The following is a 22,724-nucleotide window of genomic DNA, read 5'->3' on the forward strand; positions in this document are numbered from 1 at the left end:
ATGACCTAAATCAAATCCCTTATGATTATTCAGTGGATGTGACAAATAGATTTGAAAGATTAGGTCTGGTAGACAGAGTGCCTGAAGAACTACGGATGGGAGTTCATAACACTGTACAGGAGGCAGTGACCAAAACTATCCGCAAGAAATATAAAGAAGGCAAAGTGGTTGTCCAAGGAGGCTTTACAAATAACCTAAGGAAAGAAGAGAAGTTAAAGGCAAGGGAGAAGGGGAAAGATAGACCCAGCTGACCGCAGAGTTCCAGACAATAGCAAGGAGATCAGAAGGCCTTCTTAAATGAACAGTGCAAAAAAATAGACGAAAACAACAGAATGGGAAAGACTAGAGATCTCTTCAAGAAAATTGGAGAGATCAAGAGAACATTTCATGTAAGGATAGGCACGAGAAAGGACAGAAAGGGTAAGCACCTAACAGGCAGAAGAGATTAAGAGGAGGTGGCAGGAATATACAGAAGAACTATACAAAAAAGGTCCTAATGACCCAGATAACGATGATGGTGCAGTCGCTCACCTAGAGCTGGACATCTTGGAGTGTACAATCCAGTGGGCCTTAAGAAACATTACTAGGAAGAAAGCTACTGGAGGTGAGGGAATTCCAGTAGAGCTATTTAAAATGCTAAAAGATGATGCTAGTAAAGTGCTGCACCAGTATGTCAGCAAACTTGGAAAACTCAGCAGTGGCCACAGGATTGAAAGTTTAATTTTCATTCCAATCCCCAAAATGAGCAATGCTGAAGAATGTTCAAACTACTATACAGTTGCTCTCATTTCACATGCTAGCAAGGTTATTCTCAAAATCCTTCAATCTTGGCTTCAGCTGTACTTGAACCGAGAACTTCCAGGTGTATAAGCTGAATTTTGAAGAGGCAGAGGAACTAGATATCAAAATGCCAACATTTGTTGGATCATGGAGAAAGCAAACATGTTTAGTTCTTGATAAACATCCACTTCTTCATTGACTATGCTAAAGCCTTTGTGTGGATCCCCAAAAAACTATGGAAAATTCTTAAAGAGGTGGAAGTATCAGACCGCCTTACCTGTCTGCTGCGAAACCTGTGTGTGGGTCAAGAAGCAACAGTCAGAACAATATACTGGTTCAAAATTGGGAAGGGAGTACAACAAGACTGTATGTTTGTACCCATTTTATTTAACTTACATGCTTAGTACATCATGTGAAATGCCAGGCTGGATGAATCACAAGCCGGAGTCAGGATTGCTGAGAGAAATAACAGTAACCTCAGATATGTAGATGATAGCACTCTAATAGTAGTAAGTGAACAGTAACTAAAGAGCCTCTTGATGAAAGTGAAGGAGGAGAGTGAAAAAGCTGGTTTGAAACTTAGCATTCAAGAAACTAAGATCATGGTATCTGGTTTCATCGCTTAATGGCAGACAGAAGTGGGAAGAGTAGAAGCAGTGACAAATTTTATTTTCTTCAGCTCCAAAATCACTCTGGATGTTGACTGTAACCATGAAATTAAAAGAGGCTTGTTTCTTGGAAGGAAAACTGTGACAGACCTAAAGTGAAGTCGCTCAGTCGTGTCCGACTCTTTGTGACCCCATGGACTGTAGCCCACCAGGCTCCTCCGTCCATGGGATTTTCCAGGCAAGAGTACTGGAGTGGGGTGCCATTTCCTTCTCCAGGGGATCTTCCCGACCCAGGAAGGGAACCCGGGTCTTCCGCACTGCAGGTAGACGCTTTATCGTCTGAGCCACCAGGGAAGCCCAGTGACAAACCTAGCCAGCGTGTTATTAATAAAAAGCAGAGACATCACTTTACTGACAAAGGTCTGTACAATCAAAGGTATGGTTTTTCCAGTAGCTACCTACAGATGTGAAAGTTGGACCATAATGTAGGCTGAGCACTGAAGAATTGATGCTTTCTAGTTGTGCTGGAGGAGACTCTTGAGAGTACTTTGCACTGCAAGGAGATCGATCCAGTCAATCTTGAAGGAAATGAACCCTGAATATTCATTGAAAGGACTGTTGCTGGGGCTTCAGTATTCACTGTTGAAGCTCAGGCTTCAATTCTTTGGTCACCTGATGCAAAGCACCAACTCATTAGAAAAGACCCTGATGCTGGGAAGGATTGAAGGGGCAAGGAATAGGGGTCGGCAGAGAATGAGATGGTTAGATAGCATCACCAACTCAGTCACGAATTTGAGCAGACTCCGGGAAATAGTTGAGGACAGAAGAGCCTGATGTGCTCCATACAGTCCTTGCGGTCACAAAGAGTCAGGCTCAGCTTAGCGACTGAAAAATAACAGCAGTTTTCTCGTGTATCTTTCTAACCTCTTCCTTTCACTATTTCCTCAGTCAAATTCTAATATGCTCACTGTTTCTATAGATTGTTTCGGGTTTTCTAGAGTTGTGTATGCATGGCATCGTGACATGCATTCCTTTGTCTGACTTATTTTTATTCAGTCACTTACTTTGAAGTTTGTCCACACTGCTGTATGTACCAATAGTTTGTTTTTATTGCTGAGCAGCATTCCATTGCACAGATAGCCCACAGTTTATCAATTCACTTGTTGGTGGGTTGTTTCTGGCTTGGGGTCTTGCAAATAAATCTGCTAACAACATTCATGTCCAAGTCTTTGTTCTGATGTTTTAATTTTTCTTGGGTAAGTACTAAGAGTGGAAACCCTGGTCACATGCTAGGCGTATGCTTAATTTTTCAGTAAATTACCAAACTCTTTTCCAGTGTGATGTACTATTTTATATTCCCAATAGCAGTGTATGAGAGTTCTAGTTACTCCACAGTCTGATCAACATTTGGTATTGTTAGTTTTTTAAACTTGAGACAATCTACTGATATATGATTGTACTCCATTGTGGATTTAATTTAATGCAAATAAGGGATTTGCATTTCCGTTATTTCTATACTGAACATCTTTTTGTGTGTCGATTTGCCATCTCTTGTGTTATCTTTGGTGAAGTGACTGCTTAAATTTTCACTCACTTTTCAGTTGGGTTTTTTGTTTTCATATTACTGAGTTTTGATAATTCTGTACATATAGTGGATATACGTCCTGTTATCAGGTAATGTAATTTTTCAATGTTTTGTGTCATATGCTCCTTTTACTTTCTTATCAATGTCTTTCAAAGAGCAATAGTTCTTGGATTAAGGCCAGTTTATCAGGGTTTTCTTTTATGTCCTATCCTTTGATATCATACTAAGATATTTTCCCCTAACCCAGGGTTACAAAGATTTTCTCCTTGCTTTCTTTAGGAGTCTTTGCATTGCATTTTACACTTAGACGTCTTGTCTGTTTCCAGTTAATTTTTGTGTATAGTGTGAGTTGAGGGTTTTAGCTTCATATTTGTTTCTGGCATATGCTCATGCAGTTGCTCTGCCACACTTGTTGAAGAGATTGGCTTCTACTCACTGCATTGCCTTTGCATTATTTTTTCAAAAATCAGTTTGCCATATGTGTGTGGGTTCATCTTTGAACTTTATTTTGTTGATTTGTATATGTTTATGTCAGTATTGCACTGTCTTAAAATCAGAGTAATATGAGACTTCTAATTCCTTTCTTTCTTAAAATTATGTTGGCAATTATAGATCTTTTGCATTTCATTGCACATTTTAGAGTGAGCTTGTCAATTAGGGAAAAAAACTGGTTTTTTTTTTTACTTGTATAATGTTGAATCTGTAGATCAATTAAGGGTGACTTCACAATATTGAGTCTTTTAACCTATGAACATGATATATATATCTATTGATTATTCAGTTCAGTTCAGTTGCATCCAGCTCTTTGCCACCTCATGAACTGTGGCACGCCAGGCCTCCCTGTCTAGTACCAGCTCCCAGAGTCCACCCAAACCCATGTCCATTGAGTCGGTGATGCCATCCAACCATCTCATCCTCTGTCGTCCCCTTCTCCTCCTGCCCTCAATCTTTCCCAGCATCAGGGTCTTTTCAAGTGAGTCATCTCTTCACATCAGGTGGCCAAAGTATTAGAGTTACAGCTGCAACATCAGTCCTTCCAGTGAACACCAAGGACTGATCTTCTTTAGGATGGACTGGTTGGAACTCCTTGCAGTCCAAGGGACTCTGAAGAGTCTTCTCCAACACCACAGTTCAAAAGCATCAATTTTTTGGCGCTCAGCTTTCTTTATAGTCCAACTCTCACATCCATACATGACCACTGGAAAAACCATCGCCTTGACTAGACGGACTTTTGTTGGCAAAGTAATGTCTCTGCTTTTTAATATACTGTCTAGGTTGGTCATAACTTTCCTTCCAAGGAGTAAGCGTCTTTTAATTTCTTGGGCTGCAGTCACCATCTGCAGTGATTTTGGAGTCCCGCAAAATAAAGTCTGACACTGTTTCCACTGTTTCCCCATCTATTTGCAATGAAGTGATGATCTGGATGCCATGATCTTAGTTTTCTGAATGTTGAGCTTTGCTGCTCCTGCCGCTGCTAAGTCACTTTAGTCGTGTCCAACTCTGTGCGACCCCATAGACGGCAGCCCACCAGGCTCCCCCATCCCTGGGATTCTCCAGGCAAGAACACTGGAGTGGGTTTGCCATTTCCTTCTCCAGTGCATTTAAGCCAACTTTTTCATTCTCCTCTTTCACTTTCATCAAGAAGCTCTTTAGTTCTTCTTCATTTTCTGCCGTAAAGCTGGTGTCATCTGCATAATTGAGGTATTGATATTTCTCCTGGCAATCCAGCTTATGCCTCCTCCAGCCTAGCGTTTCTCATGATATACTCTGCATATAAGTTAAATAAGTAGGGTGACAATATATAGCCTTGACGTACTTCTTTTCCTATTTGGAACCAGTCTGTTGTTCCATGTCCAGTTATTACTGTTGCTTCCTGACCTGCATACAGATTTCTCGAGAGGCAGGTCAGGTGGTCTGGTATCCCCATCTCTTGAAGAATTTTCCACAGTTTATTGTGATCCATACAGTCAAAGGCCTTGGCATAGTCAATAAAACAGAAATAGATGTTTTTCTGGAACTCTCTTGCTTTTTCTATGATCCAGTGGATGTTGGCAATTTGATCTCTGGTTCCTCTGCCCTTTCTAAAACCAGCTTTAACATCTGGAAGTTGACAGTTCATGTATTCCTGAAGCCTGGCTTGGAGAATTTTGAGCATTACTTGACTAGCGTGTGAGATGAGTGCAGTTGTGTGGTACTTTGAGCATTCTTTGGCATTGCCTTTCTTTGGGATTGGAATGAAAACTGACCTTTTCCAGTCCTGTGGCCACTGCTGAGTTTTCAGAATTTGCTGGCATGTTGAGTGCAGCACTTTTACAGCATCATCTTTCAGGATTTGAAACAGCTCAACTGGAATTCCATCACCTCCACTAGCTTTGTTTTTAGTGATGCTTCCTAAGGCCCACTTGACTTCCCATTCCAGGATGTCTGGCTCTTGGTCGTGAAGATCTTTTTTGTACAGTTCTTACGTGTATTCTTGACACCTCTTCTTAATATCTTCTGCTTCTGTTAGGTCCCTACCATTTCTGCACGTATTCAGCCCATCTTTGCATAAAATGTTCCCTTGACATCTCTAATTTTCTTGAAGGGATCTCTAGTCTTTCCCATTTTGTTCTTTTCCTCTATTTCTTTGTATTGATAGCTGAGGAAGGCTTTCTTATCTCTCCTTGCTATTCTTTGGAACTCTGCATTCAGATGCTTATATCTTTTCTTTTCTCTTTTGCTTTTCACTTCCCTTCTTTTCACAGCTCTCACAGTAAGGCCTCTTCAGACAGCCATTTTGCTTTTTTGCATTTCTTTTCCATGGGGATGGTCTTGATCCCTGTCTCCTGTACAGTGTCACGAACCTCCATCCATAGTTCATCAGGCACTCTATCAGATCTAGGCCCTTAAATCTATTTCTCACTTCCACTATATAGTCATAAGGGATTTGATTTAGGTCATACCTGAATGGGCTAGTGGTTTTCTCCACTTTCTTCAATTTCAGTCTGAATTTGGCAGTAAGGTGTTCATGATCTGAGCCACAGTCAGCTCCCGGTCTTGTTTTTGCTGACTGTATAGAGCTTCTCCATCTTTGGCTGCAAAGAATATAATCAGTCTGATTTCGCTGTCAACCATCTGGTGATGTCCATGTGTAGAGTCTTCTCTTGTGTTGTTGGAAGAGGGTGTTTGCTATGACTAGTACGTTCTCTTGGCAGAACTCTATTAAGCTTCATTCTGTACTCCAAGACCAAATTTGCCTGTTACTCCAGGTGTTTCTTGACTTCCTGCTTCTGCATTCCAGTCACATGTAATGAAAAGGACATCTTTTTTGGGTGTTAGTTCTAGAAGGTCTTGTAGGTCTTCATAGAACTGTTCAACTTCAGCTTCTTCACCGTTACTGGTTGGGGCATAGACTTGGATTACTGTGATATTTAATGGTTTGCTTTGGAAACGAAGAGAGATCATTCTGTCATTTTTGAGATTGCATCCAAGTACTGCATTTCGGACTCTTTTGTTAACTGTGATGACTACTACAGTTTTCCTAAGGGATTCCTTCCCCACAGTAGTAGATACAATGGTCATCTGAGTTAAATTCACCCATTCCAGTCCATCTTAGTTCGCTCATTCCTAGAATGTTCACATTTACTCTTCCCATCTCTTATTTGACCACTTCCAGTTTGCCTTGATTCATGGACCTAACATTCCAGGTTCCTATGCAATATTGCTCTTTACAGCCTCAGACCTCACTTCTATCACCAGTCCCATCCACAGCTGGGTGTTGTTTTTGCTTTGGCTCCATCCCTTCATTCTTTCTGGAGTTATTTCTCCACTGATCTCCAGTAGCATATTGGACACCTACTAACCTGGGGAGTTTATCTTTCAGTGTCCTATCTTTTTGCCTTTTCTTACTGTTCATTAATTAGGTCTCAGTAATATTTGGTAGTTTAATATTGGTCTTATGTGCCTTATGTCAGATTTATCCCATTATTTCATGTTTGATGTGGTATTGGTTTTTGTATTAGTTTCTCCTTGTTATATGGAAATGTAGTTGATTTTTATCTATCTTGAAACTCTGCTAAATGCATTTTGTAGTTCTAGTTGTATTATGGAGAACATAGAATGTTGTTAATACTTTGTGAATAAGGGCAGTTTTACTTCTTCCTTTTTAATTTAGATGCCTTTTATATTTTTGTCTTGAACTGACTAGTCTGTTTCCATGATGATTTGCATTGATTGATTTTCAAATATTAAAATAACTTTTCATTCTAACCTCACTTGGTCATGATTTGCTATGTTTTATATTTATTGTTGGGTTTGTTTTGCTAAGTTCATGAGAGAGAGTGGTCTCTCTTCCTGTAATGTCTGTTTTTACTATTAGAGTAATGCTGGCCTTATGGGATTTCCCAGGTGGTGCAGTGGTCAAGAACCCTCCTGCCACTGCAGGGGACACAAGAGACGTGGGTTCAATCCCTGGGTGGGAAAGATGCCCTGGAGGAGGAAATGGCAGCCCAGTCCAGTATTCTTGCCTGGGAAATCCCGTGGACAGAGGATCCTGGTGGGCCCCAGTTCATGGGGTTGCAGAGTCAGACTTGACTCTGCAACTGAGCACCCACACAATGCTGGCATTATAGGTGAGCTGGAAAGTCATACTGTGTCTCCTCAGATATTTGGTAGATTTTCATACTGAAGACATTTGAGCCTAGAATTTTCTTTTTGGTAAAATTTTTACAAATTCATTTTCTTTAACAGATACAGGTTCCTATTTTGTTTATGTTCTTTGTTATTTTCCTTCTCTGGTTTATTGTCACTTTAATTTACTTTTTTCTAGTTCTTTTTAGTTAGAAGGTGAGGTTCTTGATTTGCATCCTTTTGTAATGGAAAATTGTATGGCTTTAACTACCTTCTACAGATTTGAGTATATTTTCATTTCCATTCAGTACAAAACACTTCCTGAGTGTTTTAATACTATCTTTGTGTCATGAGTTGTTTTGTGTAATTTCCATATATTTTTCTGAAGTTGTTTTCCAATTTCATTTCATTTTGATCCTGTAACATAATTTATATGCTGAGTTATTTTCAATTTATTGAGACTTCGATGTCCCTCTTTCTGCCTCCTTTCCCCATCCCTCTGATCCTTTTTGTTGATAATCTTATATATTTTGGACAGTAATTTTTGTGTTTAGGTTATGTGTTCTGTTGAGGGTTGTTTCTTTATTGCAAGAATGTTCAGGTGTGTCTATTTTTGTTTAATCACTGTTTTTTAAGATGATACTCAGTAAGTCACTTAACTGTTTTGTTGCCTGTTAAGGAGATAAAGCCTAGGAGGAAGGAGGTGATAATAGTTGCTGTAATGTGTGAAGTATTAAAACACCAAGCAAACAAAAAATACAAAATACTTTTTGTCTCCAAGGTAAAATGTATTACTTTGTTATTTCACCTTTGAGCAAAGCCATGCAATTACGTTTCTGTTCTTCTTACTTGTTTTATAGGCTTTTTATGGAAATTCTCAATGACTGTACTGATGTGGATGAGATAAAATTCCAAGAAGATGGTTCTTGGTGTCCAATGAGACCGAAGAAAGAAGCTATGAAAGTATCCAGCCAACCATGTCCAAAAATAGAAAGTATGTGCAGAATGGCTGCAGAGAGCAGAGAAGCAGTGAGACGCGTGTGCTGTGGTCTGTAGCGTTAACCTTGGCTGTTAGAGCGACTGTTTGCAGTTCAGCGTGCTCAGTTTACCTTCTGGTTGTTACACGTCTTATTTCTCCCAAATGATTTTTCTTCTTAAGATATGTGCAGAGGTTTATAGCACATTATAATCAGTCTTTTCATAGTATATTTTTCATATGTAAAGTAACCATCTAAATCATTTTTTATTGAAGTATAATTGCTGTACAGTATTATCAAAGTTAAAGGTGTACAATATAGTGACATAATTTTTAAAGGTTATACTCCATTTATAGTTAATTGTAAAATATTGGCTATATTTTCTTTGTTGTACAACATATTCTTGTAGCTTATCCTGAACCTAATAGCTTGTACCTCCTGCTTCCCCACCCCTCTAATGCCCCTTTTCTCTTCCCTCTTCCCACTTGTAACCACTAATCTGTTCTCTGTATCTGAGTGTGCTTCTTCTTTGTTATGTTCACTCATTATATTTTTTAGATTCCACATACAGGTGATTTCATATAGTATTTGTCTTTCTCTGTCTGATTTTTTCCACTTAGCATCATGCTGTCCAAGTTCATCCATGTTGGTGCAAGTGGCAGAATTTTTGTTTGTTTTTAATGTCCGTGTGTGTGTGTGTGTGTGTGTGTAGGTACACACCATATCTTCTTTATCCATTCATCTGTTGATGGACGCTTAGGTTGCTTCTATATCTTGGCAGTTGTAAATAATGCTATTATGAGCTTTTGGGTGCATGCATCTTTTTGAATTAGCGTTTTTGTTTTGTTTTTCACTATATACCCGGGAGTGGGATTGCTGGGTCATAGGGTGTTCTGTTTCTTGTGTTTTGAGAAACTGCTGTATTGTTCCCCACTGTGGCTGCACCAGTTTACATTCCTACCAGCGGTAATCTAGAGTTACCTTTTCTCCACATCCTCACCAATACCTTGCTTGTAGTTTTTAGAGTCATCTTAATATGTGGTGCTTGCTACAACATGAAAATTTATGTGACATTTCTATGGGTAGTTTTCCAGAATTATTTTTAGAGTATCTGTTGGAGGAACCCCAAGTAGACGTGTCGTTAGAGAGGCTGCATTTTCCATTAATGGAGGGTGGGGAAAGATGGTCATAGGCTAGTTGGTTTAAAAAAAAAAAAAGGTGAGTTCAAAGCTCATTGCTTTGTGGGAAGAAATATGAGCCTGAGTTACACTTAGCTCAGCCTTCAGCTCCCTGTGATGTCCATGCTGAGTGGGGCAATTCAGGGCCATCTGAGAAATTGAAACCTGTAGGTAAACCTAGTTTCTTTTTATCTGACATAGTCCACTCACTGAGTTTTGTGCTGACTGTGTTTCACATTCTGGTAGTGTAATGAATAATAGGTGTTCAGAGTAGGAAGAGAGGAAAAAGTAAAGGATTTTATGGCAGTATTAATCATTCTCCTGTGTTGTTACTGAACCCGTGGGAATGATCAAGGTTTCCCTCATATATGAGAAAAATAGTGATTTAATTAGTTGCTACTGCTTTTCCATTATCAAGTAGCATGCATTTTCTACTAAGTAGATTGTAGAGCATATTTTCTTTGAAATAGTGAGTTAACATATCATGTAAGACTATGGAAGTGGGCAGAAAGGAGAACCTAAGTAGGTAATTGGTAAGAAAAGCTTTGAATGTCTGAGTAACTTGTTAAAGTGAGATAGTTGGGGTTTTTTCCAACTGATATTATCAAGGTGAACATTTTATCCATTTCTGGCTTATGGTGAAGAGCTTATGTATTCTTTGATATAAGCAACTGCTTTGTTAGAATGGAAGTGTTTGATTCTGACTTAATACTACCATGTCTGTGAGAATACACAGCCAGTAAAGCCACATACTCTTGTCCACGGCTAGAGACCAGCTCCTTAACTCCGGGTGTCTGTCTATAATGTGAGTCCTCACCGGGGGAGATAGTGTGAGGAGCAGGATCTGCACAGATCTGCTGGCAGTACCGGGGGGATAACTCGGCAGGTGCCATCTGAAGGAGGTTTTGGTCTTCTCACAAGGCATTGTGCTCCCTCTGTCTCCTAGGTAAGCAGTCATTTTATAGCTGAATGTCTGAAGTTAGAGAGTTAGTCTCTGTCCATGGGGCAAGTATGGACTTTATGGGCTGTGTATTCTCCAGAACATGCTGCGCAGTTTAAAACTTATGGTTCGACCTTGTGGTACACCTCTCACTTTTTTTTCCCCCTCTGTTCCCTCCATGTAGCTTCAGCTGTCCTCAGTAAGCCTTGTGCAGTGACTGTAGCCAATGAGCCAAGCAAGAAGAAAGTGGATGTCATTGACCTAACAGTAGAAAGCTCTTCTGATGAAGAGGAAGGCCCTCCTGCCAAAAGGAAATGCATCTTTATGTCAGAAACACAAAGCAGCCCAACCAAAGGGTTTGTGAATTTATAGTTCACTATTGTTTATTACACTTGGAACTAACTGTTCCTGGGTTAGGTTTGTAAATGGCTCTTGGAGAGTGGCTTAACCATAGAGGGCCACTTTAATTTGTGTTTTGTTCAGTTGAAATATTTTCAAATGAGCATGTTCATGGGGAAGCAAATTTTGATGAAGATGATATTCCCATCTTTGGGAAGTGAGGGTTGTAATCTTCTCATGTCTAAATATTTCATATTGAACACTTTCTGTTATTTTCTTGACTCTCTTTGTAAGGAGTAAATTTGGCATCACAGACCACCGTGAGGAAGTGGAGTGTGTGGAGTGTATAATTGGGAATCTGACCAGTATGGACTCTAATTTTGACACCATTGCTTACTCGTTCTGTGATCTTGGATGAAATACTTAACTTGTTTGAGCCTCCTTTTCCTGTTCTCTAAAATGGGGTTAAATAATGCCTACCTCATAAGGTTACATTCAGGTTTCAATAAAATAATGCAAGTGCTCAGCCTGATTCAGGCCCATGGTAATTTTCTCAGTAAAAAATCATTGCCTTCGCTTCTCACCCTCTCCAAGGCACAGTGTGGGCAAGTAAATGTGGTCTAGCATTTATGGCATCTAAGTGACAGGTTTAAGTAATTAGCAATAGGTACTTCTGAGAGATTTTGGAACCTGCAGGAAAGTAGCAGAGGGTTCTCTCAATATCCCATGAGCATATTATTTCAAACTTGGGTGTGCCAGTCTTGTCTTTTGACCTCTCATTGCACTTCTTTTCTCTAATGGCTTTATTGGGGTATAATTTACTTACCATAAAATCCCACATCTGAAGTCCTGAGTTGTACAGTTAAGTGGTTTTAGTAACTTCATAGATACACAGTTATCATCACAACTCAGTTGTGAAATACTCTCCATACCCAGTAAATGTCTCTCACGTTCGTTTGAGTTAATCCCCATGCACACTCCAATAGGCAACCATTGATCTTCTTTTTATTGCTATAAATTTGTCTTCTCTAGGCATTTTATGCAAGTGGAGTTATATTCTCGGTACACTTTTGAAACATTCCTTTTTTACAGTTAACTTTTGAAACCAGGAGAATTAAAGCTTTCTGTGCTGCCGTCTTCACTGTTAAAATACTTGGATTTCCAGATGTGATTTCCACATCACAGTGAGAGTGCATTTTTTTTCTTAGTGGAACTGCAAATGAAATAAGTATTTGAACTGGGATTTTTTTTCTGGGATGCTGATCATTTATGGTTTCTTTCAGATAATTTAGTTGGCACTTCTAGAATTTAAATGATAAAAAATGAAAATAGAGTTTTGAAATGTTTACTGGCTTAGATGTGATATTTCCAGAGTTTACTCTCTAATGAAATGCTTCAGAACACGCTGGGGAAATGTAGGTTGCACAGTATATAGTTAGATGTTAGATGGATTCACACCAGGTTGAAGGGTTACTGTCATCTTGGAGGGTGTCTCTGGTGGCTCATTGTAAGGGTCATCTGAGATGACCTCACCATGCTGAGGAATCAGGACAGTTCACACCTGTGATCAGCTACCACAGAGATAGATGTTGAGTCTCATCTAGGTTAAAAAGAAAAAACCTAACATTTAGAGTATAAGGTGGAAATTTGTGACCAAACCAGCAACACGTGAAAATTTTGGTTTAAATTGTTTGTAAAGTGCAGCTACCCCGTTCATTCTATGAAGCTGGCATAATTCTTAATACCCATACTTGACTGATATATTAACAGCCAAACAGGAAAACTGTTATGAAACAGGCTTACATTAGGAAGATCAATGAAAATTCTGAATTCGATCTTAGTAAATTATTTAATAATATGTTAAAATGGCATCCTTTAATACCAAGTAAAGTTCATCCAAGAATGCTTTATAATTAGGAAATACATTGATAAAATGGATCTTGTCATAGACAGTCAGCTCTCCACATCTGTGGATTCTGGCAACTGTGGATCATCAGAAATGGCTAGAGGAAAAATTTTTTTTTAAAGTTTCCAAAAGCAGGAAGTATTTCACATAGCATTTGCATTGTATTAGGTATTATAAGGTATAAGGTAATCTAGAGATGAATTAATTTATGGAGGATGTGCAAACACTACAGTATTTTAGGTAAGTGAGTTTTGGTATCCTTTTGGGGAGAGGGTCCTTGGACCCAGTCTGCTGTGAATACTGAGGGGCGACTGTCTGTCATCATCTTAATAGATAATGGCCTTCTGTAAATTAACAGCCATTTAGATAGAAGCTCTCTGAAGTGTCAGAATTCACTTAATGGTTTACCACTTGAGCTGATTTGTTCTTAGATTGCATTAATAAAAGAAGCAGTATCCAGGATACATACCCATGCCAGTTCTATTCCGTTTTAGGCTAAATGACTTTCACTTAGACCATTTTAGTCAGGGCTTTCATCAAGAAGGGTATTAATGAGAGCAGCCAGAGGAAGGAAAGAGGATGGTGAGTGGTGGAAACTGTAGCCTGATGGATGAGTGGGTCTTAAGGACTGAAGCTGTGAAGCCAGGAAAAGAGAAAATGTGATATTTACCTTGTAGGTCTTCAATGGGAGTCATTGATGACTTGGGTTAAGTTTTTTCTTTGTTCTGGCATTTGGCAGATACAAATCCAGTATAGAAATGATGCATGAAAACTTTGCATTGGAATTTTCTGAACACTAAGAATGTTGATGTTTTGTGTTAAAATCACATTTTCTGTGTTAAGGTAGAGTGGATGCCACCTGTCAGGCGTCACAGTGGTGACCATAGCGTGATTATTTCATCTGTGTAATCCCATCCAACTCTTAGATTTTTTTTTTTTTTTTTCTGGTTTTGTGTCTGGTCATTCTTCTCATGTCCTCCCTTTTGTGTCAGCATCTGAAAATTTTCCCTGAGGTGTAAATTTATCATAGGGCTTCTTAGTGCTAGTAAGCAAATGGGGGGAATAGAGGGAAAATAAAACTTTTAGAAAACCTCTGGTGTTTTTCTAAATTAATAGATAATTTTAAAATATTATGCCCCTACCCCATGCCTTGGAAATTGAATGATTGCTTTGTCATTAATAAAGAGGTATTCTCAAGAAAGGAAGCAAAGATTAAAGATAGATTAAGACTGTGGTGTTGGAGAAGACTCTTGAGAGTCCCTTGGACTGCAAGGAGATCCAACCAGTCCATCCTAAAGGAGATCAGTCCTGGGTGTTCATTTGGAAGGACTGATATTAAAGCTGAAACTCCAATACTTAGGCCACCTCATGCAAAGAGTTGACTCATTGGAAAAGACCCTGATGCTGGGAGGGATTAGGGGCAGGAGGAGAAGGGGACGACAGGATGAGATGGCTAGATGGCATCACTGACTTGATGGACATGAGTTTGAGTGAACTCCGGGAGTTGGTGATGGACAGGGAGGCCTGGCGTGCTGCGATTCATGGGGTCGCAGAGTCAGACACGACTGAGCAACTGAACTGAAGAATCATTAGGAACTGGTAGCAGAATTGAATCTTTGAAAATCTTTTTATGATCGTAAAGTGGGAACACCTGGTGAATTTCAGGTTTATGGATAAAAATTCACGTTACTGAATTTTCAGACATCTAAGTCTGGGCCAAGTATGATGAATTTAGTGATCTAGTACTCTAGAATACTAATGTTTGCTACCTAGCAGTATGCCAGCAATTTTCTTCTGTGCTGTGAGATTATGTTGTTGTTCAGTCACTGATTCATATCTGGCTCTTTGCGACCCTGTGGACTGCAGCCTGCCAGGCTTGCTTGTCCTTGAGTATCTCCTGGAGTTTGCGCAAACTCATGTCCACTGAGTGGATCATACTCTTCGCCTCAGGTACTCAGTACTGGAGCTTCAGCAGCAGTCCTTCCAGAGAGTATTCAGGGCTGATCTCCTTGTAGTCCAAGGGACTCTCAAGAGTCTTCTCCACACCACAGTTCAAAAGCATCAATTCTTTGGCACTCAGTCTTCTTTATGGTCCGCCTGTCATATCCATACACGACTACTGGAAAAACCGTAGCTTTGATTGTACTGACCTTTGTCGGCAAAGTGATGCCTCTTCTATTTATTAATAATGTGCTGTCTGGTATCACTGACAGAAATAGAACTGACTTGAGGACAAGGATAACGACTTTCTATTTAAATATGATGAACTAAAAGTGACAATAAACAGCCTGTAACATTTTCAGTTATGTATTAACTGTGTGACTTTGGGAATTCTGTAAGCTTAGTTTTCTCATCTGTAAAGTAGAAATAATAATAATGTGCAACTGATTAAGTTATTGTGAGGACTGAATGAAATAATGGCAGTGACAGTACTCAGTAAAGCACTGGAAAAGTGACATATTTTGGCCATTGTCATTATTCATCTTATATTTGACAAACCACCCAATAACTCTTTTTTGTTACATGAAGACAAACAATATGCTGTCTAGGTTTGTCATAGCTTTCCTTCCAGGGAACAAGCATCTTTTACTTTCATGGCTGTGGTCACTGTCTGCAGTGATTTTGGAACCCAAGAAAATAAAATCTTTCACTGTTTCCACATCTGTTTGCCATGAAGTGATGGGACCAGATGCCATGATCTTAGTTTTTTGAAAGTCGAGTTTTAAGCCAACTTTTCACTGATATTATGCATAAAGCTATAAAAACTTATATGTGTACATAATTCATAATGTACATATAGGCCTGTGTATTTGCCAATCCTATGAGGAGGGAGTAACGAAAGCTTTAAAAAATGTTTTTAGTATTTATAGCATCACATACTTAGACCCATAATTCCACCAGACATAGCCATTTAGATTTCACCATAGTTCCTATTGTTCCATATCTATAAATACATCTGTTTTTGCACAGGCACTCTAGTTGTTTACCTTTCCGAATGTGATCTTTGTGATGCTTCTGATTGAGATAAAAATCTGCTATCAGTAGGTAATTTGATAATCCTAACAAATGGCAAATTTTACCTGTTCTATATAAAGTTGAATTTGTGTTAATGTTACAAAATTCAGGTAATCGGATTTAACTTACACTGAATTGTTTAACTTTTCAGATATTTGCTGAGATTGTAGATGTTGATTTAATAATTTGTACTGTCACTGGATTGTGACATTTTTACATATTGTGGTAGCATTTTATATTGGTGAAACAAGGAACAGTTAATCAGAGTTTTATGAGAGCAGAAGATGTGCAGTGGTTAAGGGTTACTATGGTGACGAGTGCACTGGGACATTGACCTCATTTCTGTGCAGGTGCAAGTAAAGGGCCAGGGAGGGAAAGTGAGTGTTGTTGTTTTTTATGAATCTGATCCAGATTGAAAGGTCAGTTGGGGATCAAGAGAAAAGACAGTGAGATAATCAGAGCCACTTTTTACGCCCCCTTGTGAGTACTAACATATGCCAGTCTCTCTTTGCTTCTTATTCTCATGACCCCATGCCCCAGTTTCTGATACACATTCCTGTGTGGGAGGTAGGATCATGTGTAATTTGGAAACACTTCTGGTGATTTCCCGTTCTCCTTTCATCCTTGTAGAGGACCAGTGTCTTCAGATTTCCGGAAGAAGATGTGCTTTAATTTAACATACATACTTAAGCTCATCTCAGGTTTTCTCTTTCCTCCTCCAGAGTCTACCTTTGTGGTTTTAGATGGCCAGGTAACACTGGCATCCAAGAAACCTCCTGATTGTAACTGAGGCAGTTGTTGTTTTTGTCGGTCTGGAAAATGTGTTTTGAAATACTTAGCTTATGTTATTGTCTCAAGGATACTATATCTCCTGTGGTTCCCAAATAGATCAGTCTCAGTTCACTTGCTTTTCTGAGACTCGCATTTGCCAACACAGCCATATATATCCTCTCAAGATGACTTTGTTTCCCTCCTTTCCAGTGACATCTGTATTTTTTGAAAAATAGTACAGAATAACAGTGCCTCCCAGGTGGCGCAGTGATAAAGAATCCTCCTGCCAGTGCAGAGGCTGCAGGAGATGCTGGTTTGATCCCTGGGTGGGGGAGATCCCCTGGAAGAAGAAATGGCAACCCACTCCAGAATTCATGCCTGGGAAATCCCATGGACCAGAGGAGCTTGGTGGGCTACAGTCCATGGGGTCTCTAAGAGTCAGACATGACCCAGTGACATCATATACACGCACGCGCTGTTTCTATCAGCTGTGTGTCATCTTTGTAGTGATCCCTTCCAGCTATGGAGATTGTGCCTGTCTCGTTGAGCTCACAGTAGTTTACTGGTGGTGCTTTGGAATGCTGACTTAATGTCCTAATGACCTCGTGTCCATGGGTCCCCGTCCCCAACTCTTCTTTTTTTCCCTCAAATTTAGTAAAGTTTTATTTTTCAAAATGCACAGTGGTGGGACCTGTCTATGCATCTTTACTGGAAGCTGGGGCATCTTCACCTTTGGTGTTTTTGGTTTAAATTACTTGTATTCTGTGCTTTGAAATCACTTTAATGGATGCTTTACCAAGTAGCTCCTGAAGGGCTGCCCTGGCAAGGAGCTGTGAGTCTTCAGTCTCTCGGAGACGACAGCTGAGGTTTTAAGCTTGTAGTCAGGAACTTCCTCACGTAGTCTGGCATGTGTGGCTTTGTCAGGCAAGACTAGGGTATTGAGCTTGTCCCATATTTTGCCTTTGGCCTTGCCCGCAGACTTGTTCACTGGGTGTTTGTCTTTCTTGGCTGGCTTTCTGGCATCTACTTTTTCTTGTCATCCTTGGGTAGCATCTCAGAGATTGGAGAGCAGCTGCTACCCCTGCAGCCTCACTAAGATGTTGGACAAAAAGATGGTCACCATCAGCCAGAGGGTCCATGACGTTGCTCAGTTGCTTACATATATATATTTAAGATGTTTCCTTGAGGACTTCTAATCATTTACTCTGGACTAAGGTATAATGACTATTAAGTGGGAAGAATGCAAAATCATTTCTTTTTTCCTGAACTTCTTCAAAAATATGTTTAACCATACTGCTTCTTGAAATTATAAAATAATTATAGTGTGTGTATATATATATATATATATATATACAGTGTGTATACATATATGTATAAATACCAGTAATAAAGTGTGTCTTAAGTATATTTAATTTGTGTTTTTAGTAGCATGAACAGTGAATTTGAAAGTCATAGCACTCCTAAAAGAGTAGATGGTATCATGGTAGCTAATATTATATCTTAAATCCTGAATGTTTTATTCTTAATCTAATTTCTTTGCTGATTGATACTGGTTTTTATCAGATTGGCTGGCTTTAGGACTGTCTTTACTCAGGTGATCCCAGATAAGAGTGCTAATAATTAACACAATTCATGTTACAATGGAAGGAATTATGTTTGAGCTGTAGTAAGTAAGTAGCTTTACTCATAAAGGTACCCTGATTTAAATCAAATTTTAGGAGTCTTAAATTCCTTTGTATATAACTTACTAATATCACATGCATGTTACACATACATTAATAAAAGCAGTGTGTAGCGTCTAGTCCTCTTTGTGGTTCAGAGTTCCATGCTTTGCTCCAGCAGTGTTCTTCATGTTTTAGTGCCACCTTGCTCTTACGTCCCAGCTGCTATTGAGAGGCAGCATATGTTCATGTTAAAGTGAAGACTGTTATGAAAGAGGAGAGTGAGTGGAGTTCTGTGTAGTGAGTAGCTGCTGTACAGGTGTTTTGAAGCTTAGTGAACTTACGATTGAGAATGCCCGGTAGGACAGCTCTTCTCTCCTGTGAACTAACAGCCAGATTGTTTGTAATTTCCCATGCTATTTAAAACAGGGTTCTCATGTATCAGCCATCTTCTGTAAGGGTGCCCAGTGTGACTTCGGTTGATCCTGCTGCTATTCCGCCTTCATTAACAGACTACTCAGTACCATTCCACCACACGCCAATCTCAAGCATGTCCTCAGATCTGCCAGGTATGTGAAGAGTTGTTTTGTTTTTTATCAATTTTTTTTTTACCATTTATTTTTTATCTTAATCTGTGAAGCAAATATAATTTAAGTATCTTAAATAAAAATGCAAAGGAAATTGCTAAGGAAAGGGTTCCTGTAAAGGTGATACCTGTTTTAAATATTAATCACGTTGAATTGCTATCATTTTAACTACCAAGCAATCTATAGATTTTGTTGGGAGGAAACAGAGTAGTAGGATAGTGGGAAATTTTTATGGAATTTATTCTCCCGCATAGAGAACGTACCACAGGGAGACTTTGTCTTGGTTTATTTTTCATGGAAGCTTCACAGGTTAGAGAGAATGTTTTCTCATACTTTTCTTTTCTAAAAGCACATCACTTCTTGGTAGCCCATCACAACTTCAGAATATACTTGTGAACTGTGAGGTCAGGTTGCCTGCCAGCTTTACCCTATAAAAATAGGATCTGCCTGCTCTTTTTCCACCACACTCCTGAGTATTTAGGGTTATCTTTAAAAAAAAATTTTTTTTTTTAATTGGAGGATAATTGCTTTACAATGTTGTGTTGGTTTAGGGATATCTTTTATATGTATATTAACAGTTAAAAACTTCATGGCTGCCTGAGTTACCGTAGTATCAAGTTTTTTCATAGATCAAATTGGCACAAGTTTAGAACCAGTGACTTCACGACTTCCCTCCTCTCTGAAGGGCCCTTTTATTGAAATTCAGTTACCTCCTCCTGTTATTAATTTTCTTCTCTGGATTTAGGAAGTTAATTTTGACCTGTGATTTATTCTTCTTGGCCCTCTTAGTAAGATCTTTATTTTAAGCACAATATATATTCTATTGGGTAAAATTTGTGTTGTTAGAACAGTTGATAGTTGTGTAATCTGGTCAGGTGTAATTTTGTCACTTGAAACTTGTTCAGAGTTTATTCAGTTTGAATACAGTTTAATGGAAAAGAGTAGACTAAAAATAGTATCCATCAAAAAAAATTTAAAAACTTGTTGGTTCTTAAATATATCTCCTCCACATGTTCTTTGGGAATTGGTTATTTTAAAAAAACTGTTTGTAAACCCAGCCAGCACCAGTTACAGAGTCATTGCTGATACAAAGCTTGATTTTGAGTTACAGGTGAAGTTTCATGGTCCATAAGAAAGAGGGAAGGTCAGAGTCTTAATTCCTAACTGCCATGTTTTGTTTTAACTGTGGCGAGTTTTAAATCAAGTTGAAAGGTTTCCACATGTCATCTTAGTATGTGTTACAAATAAGCATTCCAGAAGAAGTCATTTCCTAAAGCTCTTGAATTAAAAATTAATCCTGAGAAAAAAGATAATGAACATTCTCTGTTTACTAAGTGACTCTGGCCATTTAGCAATAGAATAGATATACAATGTACAAGTCACTTACTCTGTTAGTTTTTGAATTGTGTGAGTTTGGATGAATTTTTAATTTCAGAGAATTTATATTTCAAAATTTGGGCATAAAGTCAGACTATTTACTTTATAAAATGTACAGATTTGAGAAAAATGTGATAAAATATGTTGTATATTTCATAAAATACATTTCAAGCTGGTAAGAACTAAGACTATTATCCAGGACTGGTATTTAGCCATTATAAGCTAGTATAGTGATACTGCTTATTAAACTGTTAAAAGACTTTCTTATTGATAAATGGAATAGAATAGGATCTATTGTACTTTAGAAGAGTTACCAGTTTACCGTCATTTATGAATTATGTAGTAGTTACTTGATCTAAATAGTTTAGTTTTTATTTGGGTTTTACTGTTAATATGCTCTTTTGTAATTAGTAATTACTTTAGGGATTTTTTTGTACATAATTTTTATGTAATTAGTCATACTGTACAGAGTTTTGATATTTATAAATTTAATAATTTATAATAAAATATTAAATAGAATACCAAGAATTGAGAGATGACAAACTCTTAATACATTTCTTAACATTCCTTTTAAACATCATAAACATGAATCTTCTGAATCTGCAGGAGAACAAAGAAGAAATGATATTAATAATGAACTGCAGCTTGGAGCATCTTCTGATACTGTGCAACAGTGAATGCAAAAATAAAACATAATTTGTATTTGTGGAATGGAAAACAGCTTGATTTTTTCACGAAAAAATATGACTGCCTTATTATTGCTAGTGCCATATTGTCAGGTGCGAATGGTGCTCAAAAGTTGTATCATTAAAATTTGAAAGTGCTAAACATTTACATATTTAATCATGTAGCAGTTATGTTTTGTTAAACTTCATGGCTCAAGTAAGTAAAATGTGTTGTTATTAATAAGACATACAGAGTCAGTTTCACATGAAGCAGCATTTAAAATCTAAAAACTACAGATTTATCAGTATTGAGAAAAGCATTTAGAATGTACCATCATAATTTTTAAAACTACCTGCTTTTTTAGTTAAAGATAATTATGAAATACTTAAGAGTGAAAACACAACATACCATTGCAGTTCAAACTTATGGTGAAATAAGAATAGCATTTTACTGAACTTTTATAAAATATTAAGGCAATAATGTTTTAATCACTATTCATGAAGCTTCTTCATCTGTTTCATGTAAGAGTTTTCATAGTCTATACTTACAAAGTAGAATTATAAGACATTGTTGATAATAGTTTTTTAATAGAAGGAATAACATCTGAAATACTGTGCAAGCTTCAGTGTTACTGTTGGAGAGAAAATGGTTTCAGTGAGAAATATTTACATTGAAATATTATTGAATTTTGTGTAGACAGCATCTGTGTAATACAGCTAGGGAGATAACAGTGGGTTTCAACCAAAATTTCAGAAAAATTTCTAGATATTTTTATTATGTTAAGTAATCATATTCAATTATCCCTGGATGAGGTGTCAAAAGATACAGATCAGTTAAATCTCTTAAAGTATTTTATCAATAGACTGTCAGCACACATGAAACAATCATCCAGTAATAGAAATGGTGAATATATAAAACTTGCAGATGATTATTATAAGGGCTAGACAGATGTTGAATTACTGTTCAGCTGCCGCAGAGAGAGGATTTACTCAGCGCTATTATTACTGTGAACAGAAACTAGCTTACTGAAGTACATCACCTCCTTAGTATCACTTTAATGGGGAACTCTTTGGAAAAACTGGTTATGATTCCCTTTGTCCAGTGTTGGCTCAAATCTTGTATCTTATAGCTAGTGATAGGCATAAGAAATGACAAGTCATGTCAGCAGTTTTCAAAAATCTTTTAGAAATTGAATGACTTCTTTCAAATGATTGGTGCTACAGCTTGTATTATTCAATAAGTATTATCATTATACCCTTATTTAGAGATTATAAGGGAATAAACTTACTTAAACATTTGATTTATCAGTTATATTCAGACAGGTTAAATATAATTTCCCACTAATATTCTCTATTTAGACTAACAGTCCAGTATCATAGTACACTCTATTACAATGATTGTACTTGAGGTGACGTTGAATACCAGGATATAAAAATTCATAGAATAAATAAAAATTGGCCTTAGTAATCATATACCTAATATATGATTTTTTTTTAATGTTTTAGAATTTAGTCAAACAGAGGTCTAGGGGAACTGACCTTGAAGTTTATTGCTAGACTTTTCAGACATGAAGATTTTATTATTTATTGTTACAACTTTAATATTTCAAAACAGTATTACTGGGCCACCTCTTGTCACTTTTCTATTTCTGAAGTATAATTGGAGGATCCCAAATCTTTAGAAAACTGCATTAGCTTATAACCTAGTACACCTTGGCAAGATTTAG

At 37.9% G+C, this 22,724-nt stretch overlaps 1 protein-coding gene and 1 pseudogene across 8 annotated transcripts in view; one reads left to right on the forward strand and one right to left on the reverse strand.

Moving 5' to 3' along the window:
* PIAS2 (protein inhibitor of activated STAT 2) overlaps window positions 1–22,724 on the forward strand; it is a 99,126-nt gene that overhangs the window by 65,662 nt on the left and 10,740 nt on the right. For 7 of the 8 annotated variants that reach the window (XM_040264536.1, XM_040264535.1, XM_040264542.1 and 4 more), the window contains 3 exons: window positions 8,442–8,575; window positions 10,861–11,032; window positions 18,798–18,937. In XM_040264536.1, coding sequence (XP_040120470.1) covers window positions 8,442–8,575; window positions 10,861–11,032; window positions 18,798–18,937 — 446 coding nt within the window. Of the gene's footprint in view, window positions 1–8,441; window positions 8,576–10,860; window positions 11,033–18,797; window positions 18,938–20,938; window positions 21,051–22,724 lie in introns of those variants that run through there. The other variant, XM_040264540.1, reaches the window with a different exon arrangement.
* LOC120881017 lies at window positions 17,403–17,760 on the reverse strand (annotated as a pseudogene).

The sequence above is a fragment of the Oryx dammah genome, unplaced genomic scaffold (assembly GCF_014754425.2).
Source record: "Oryx dammah isolate SB20612 unplaced genomic scaffold, SCBI_Odam_1.1 HiC_scaffold_22, whole genome shotgun sequence".
Classification (NCBI taxonomy): Eukaryota; Metazoa; Chordata; class Mammalia; order Artiodactyla; family Bovidae; genus Oryx; species Oryx dammah.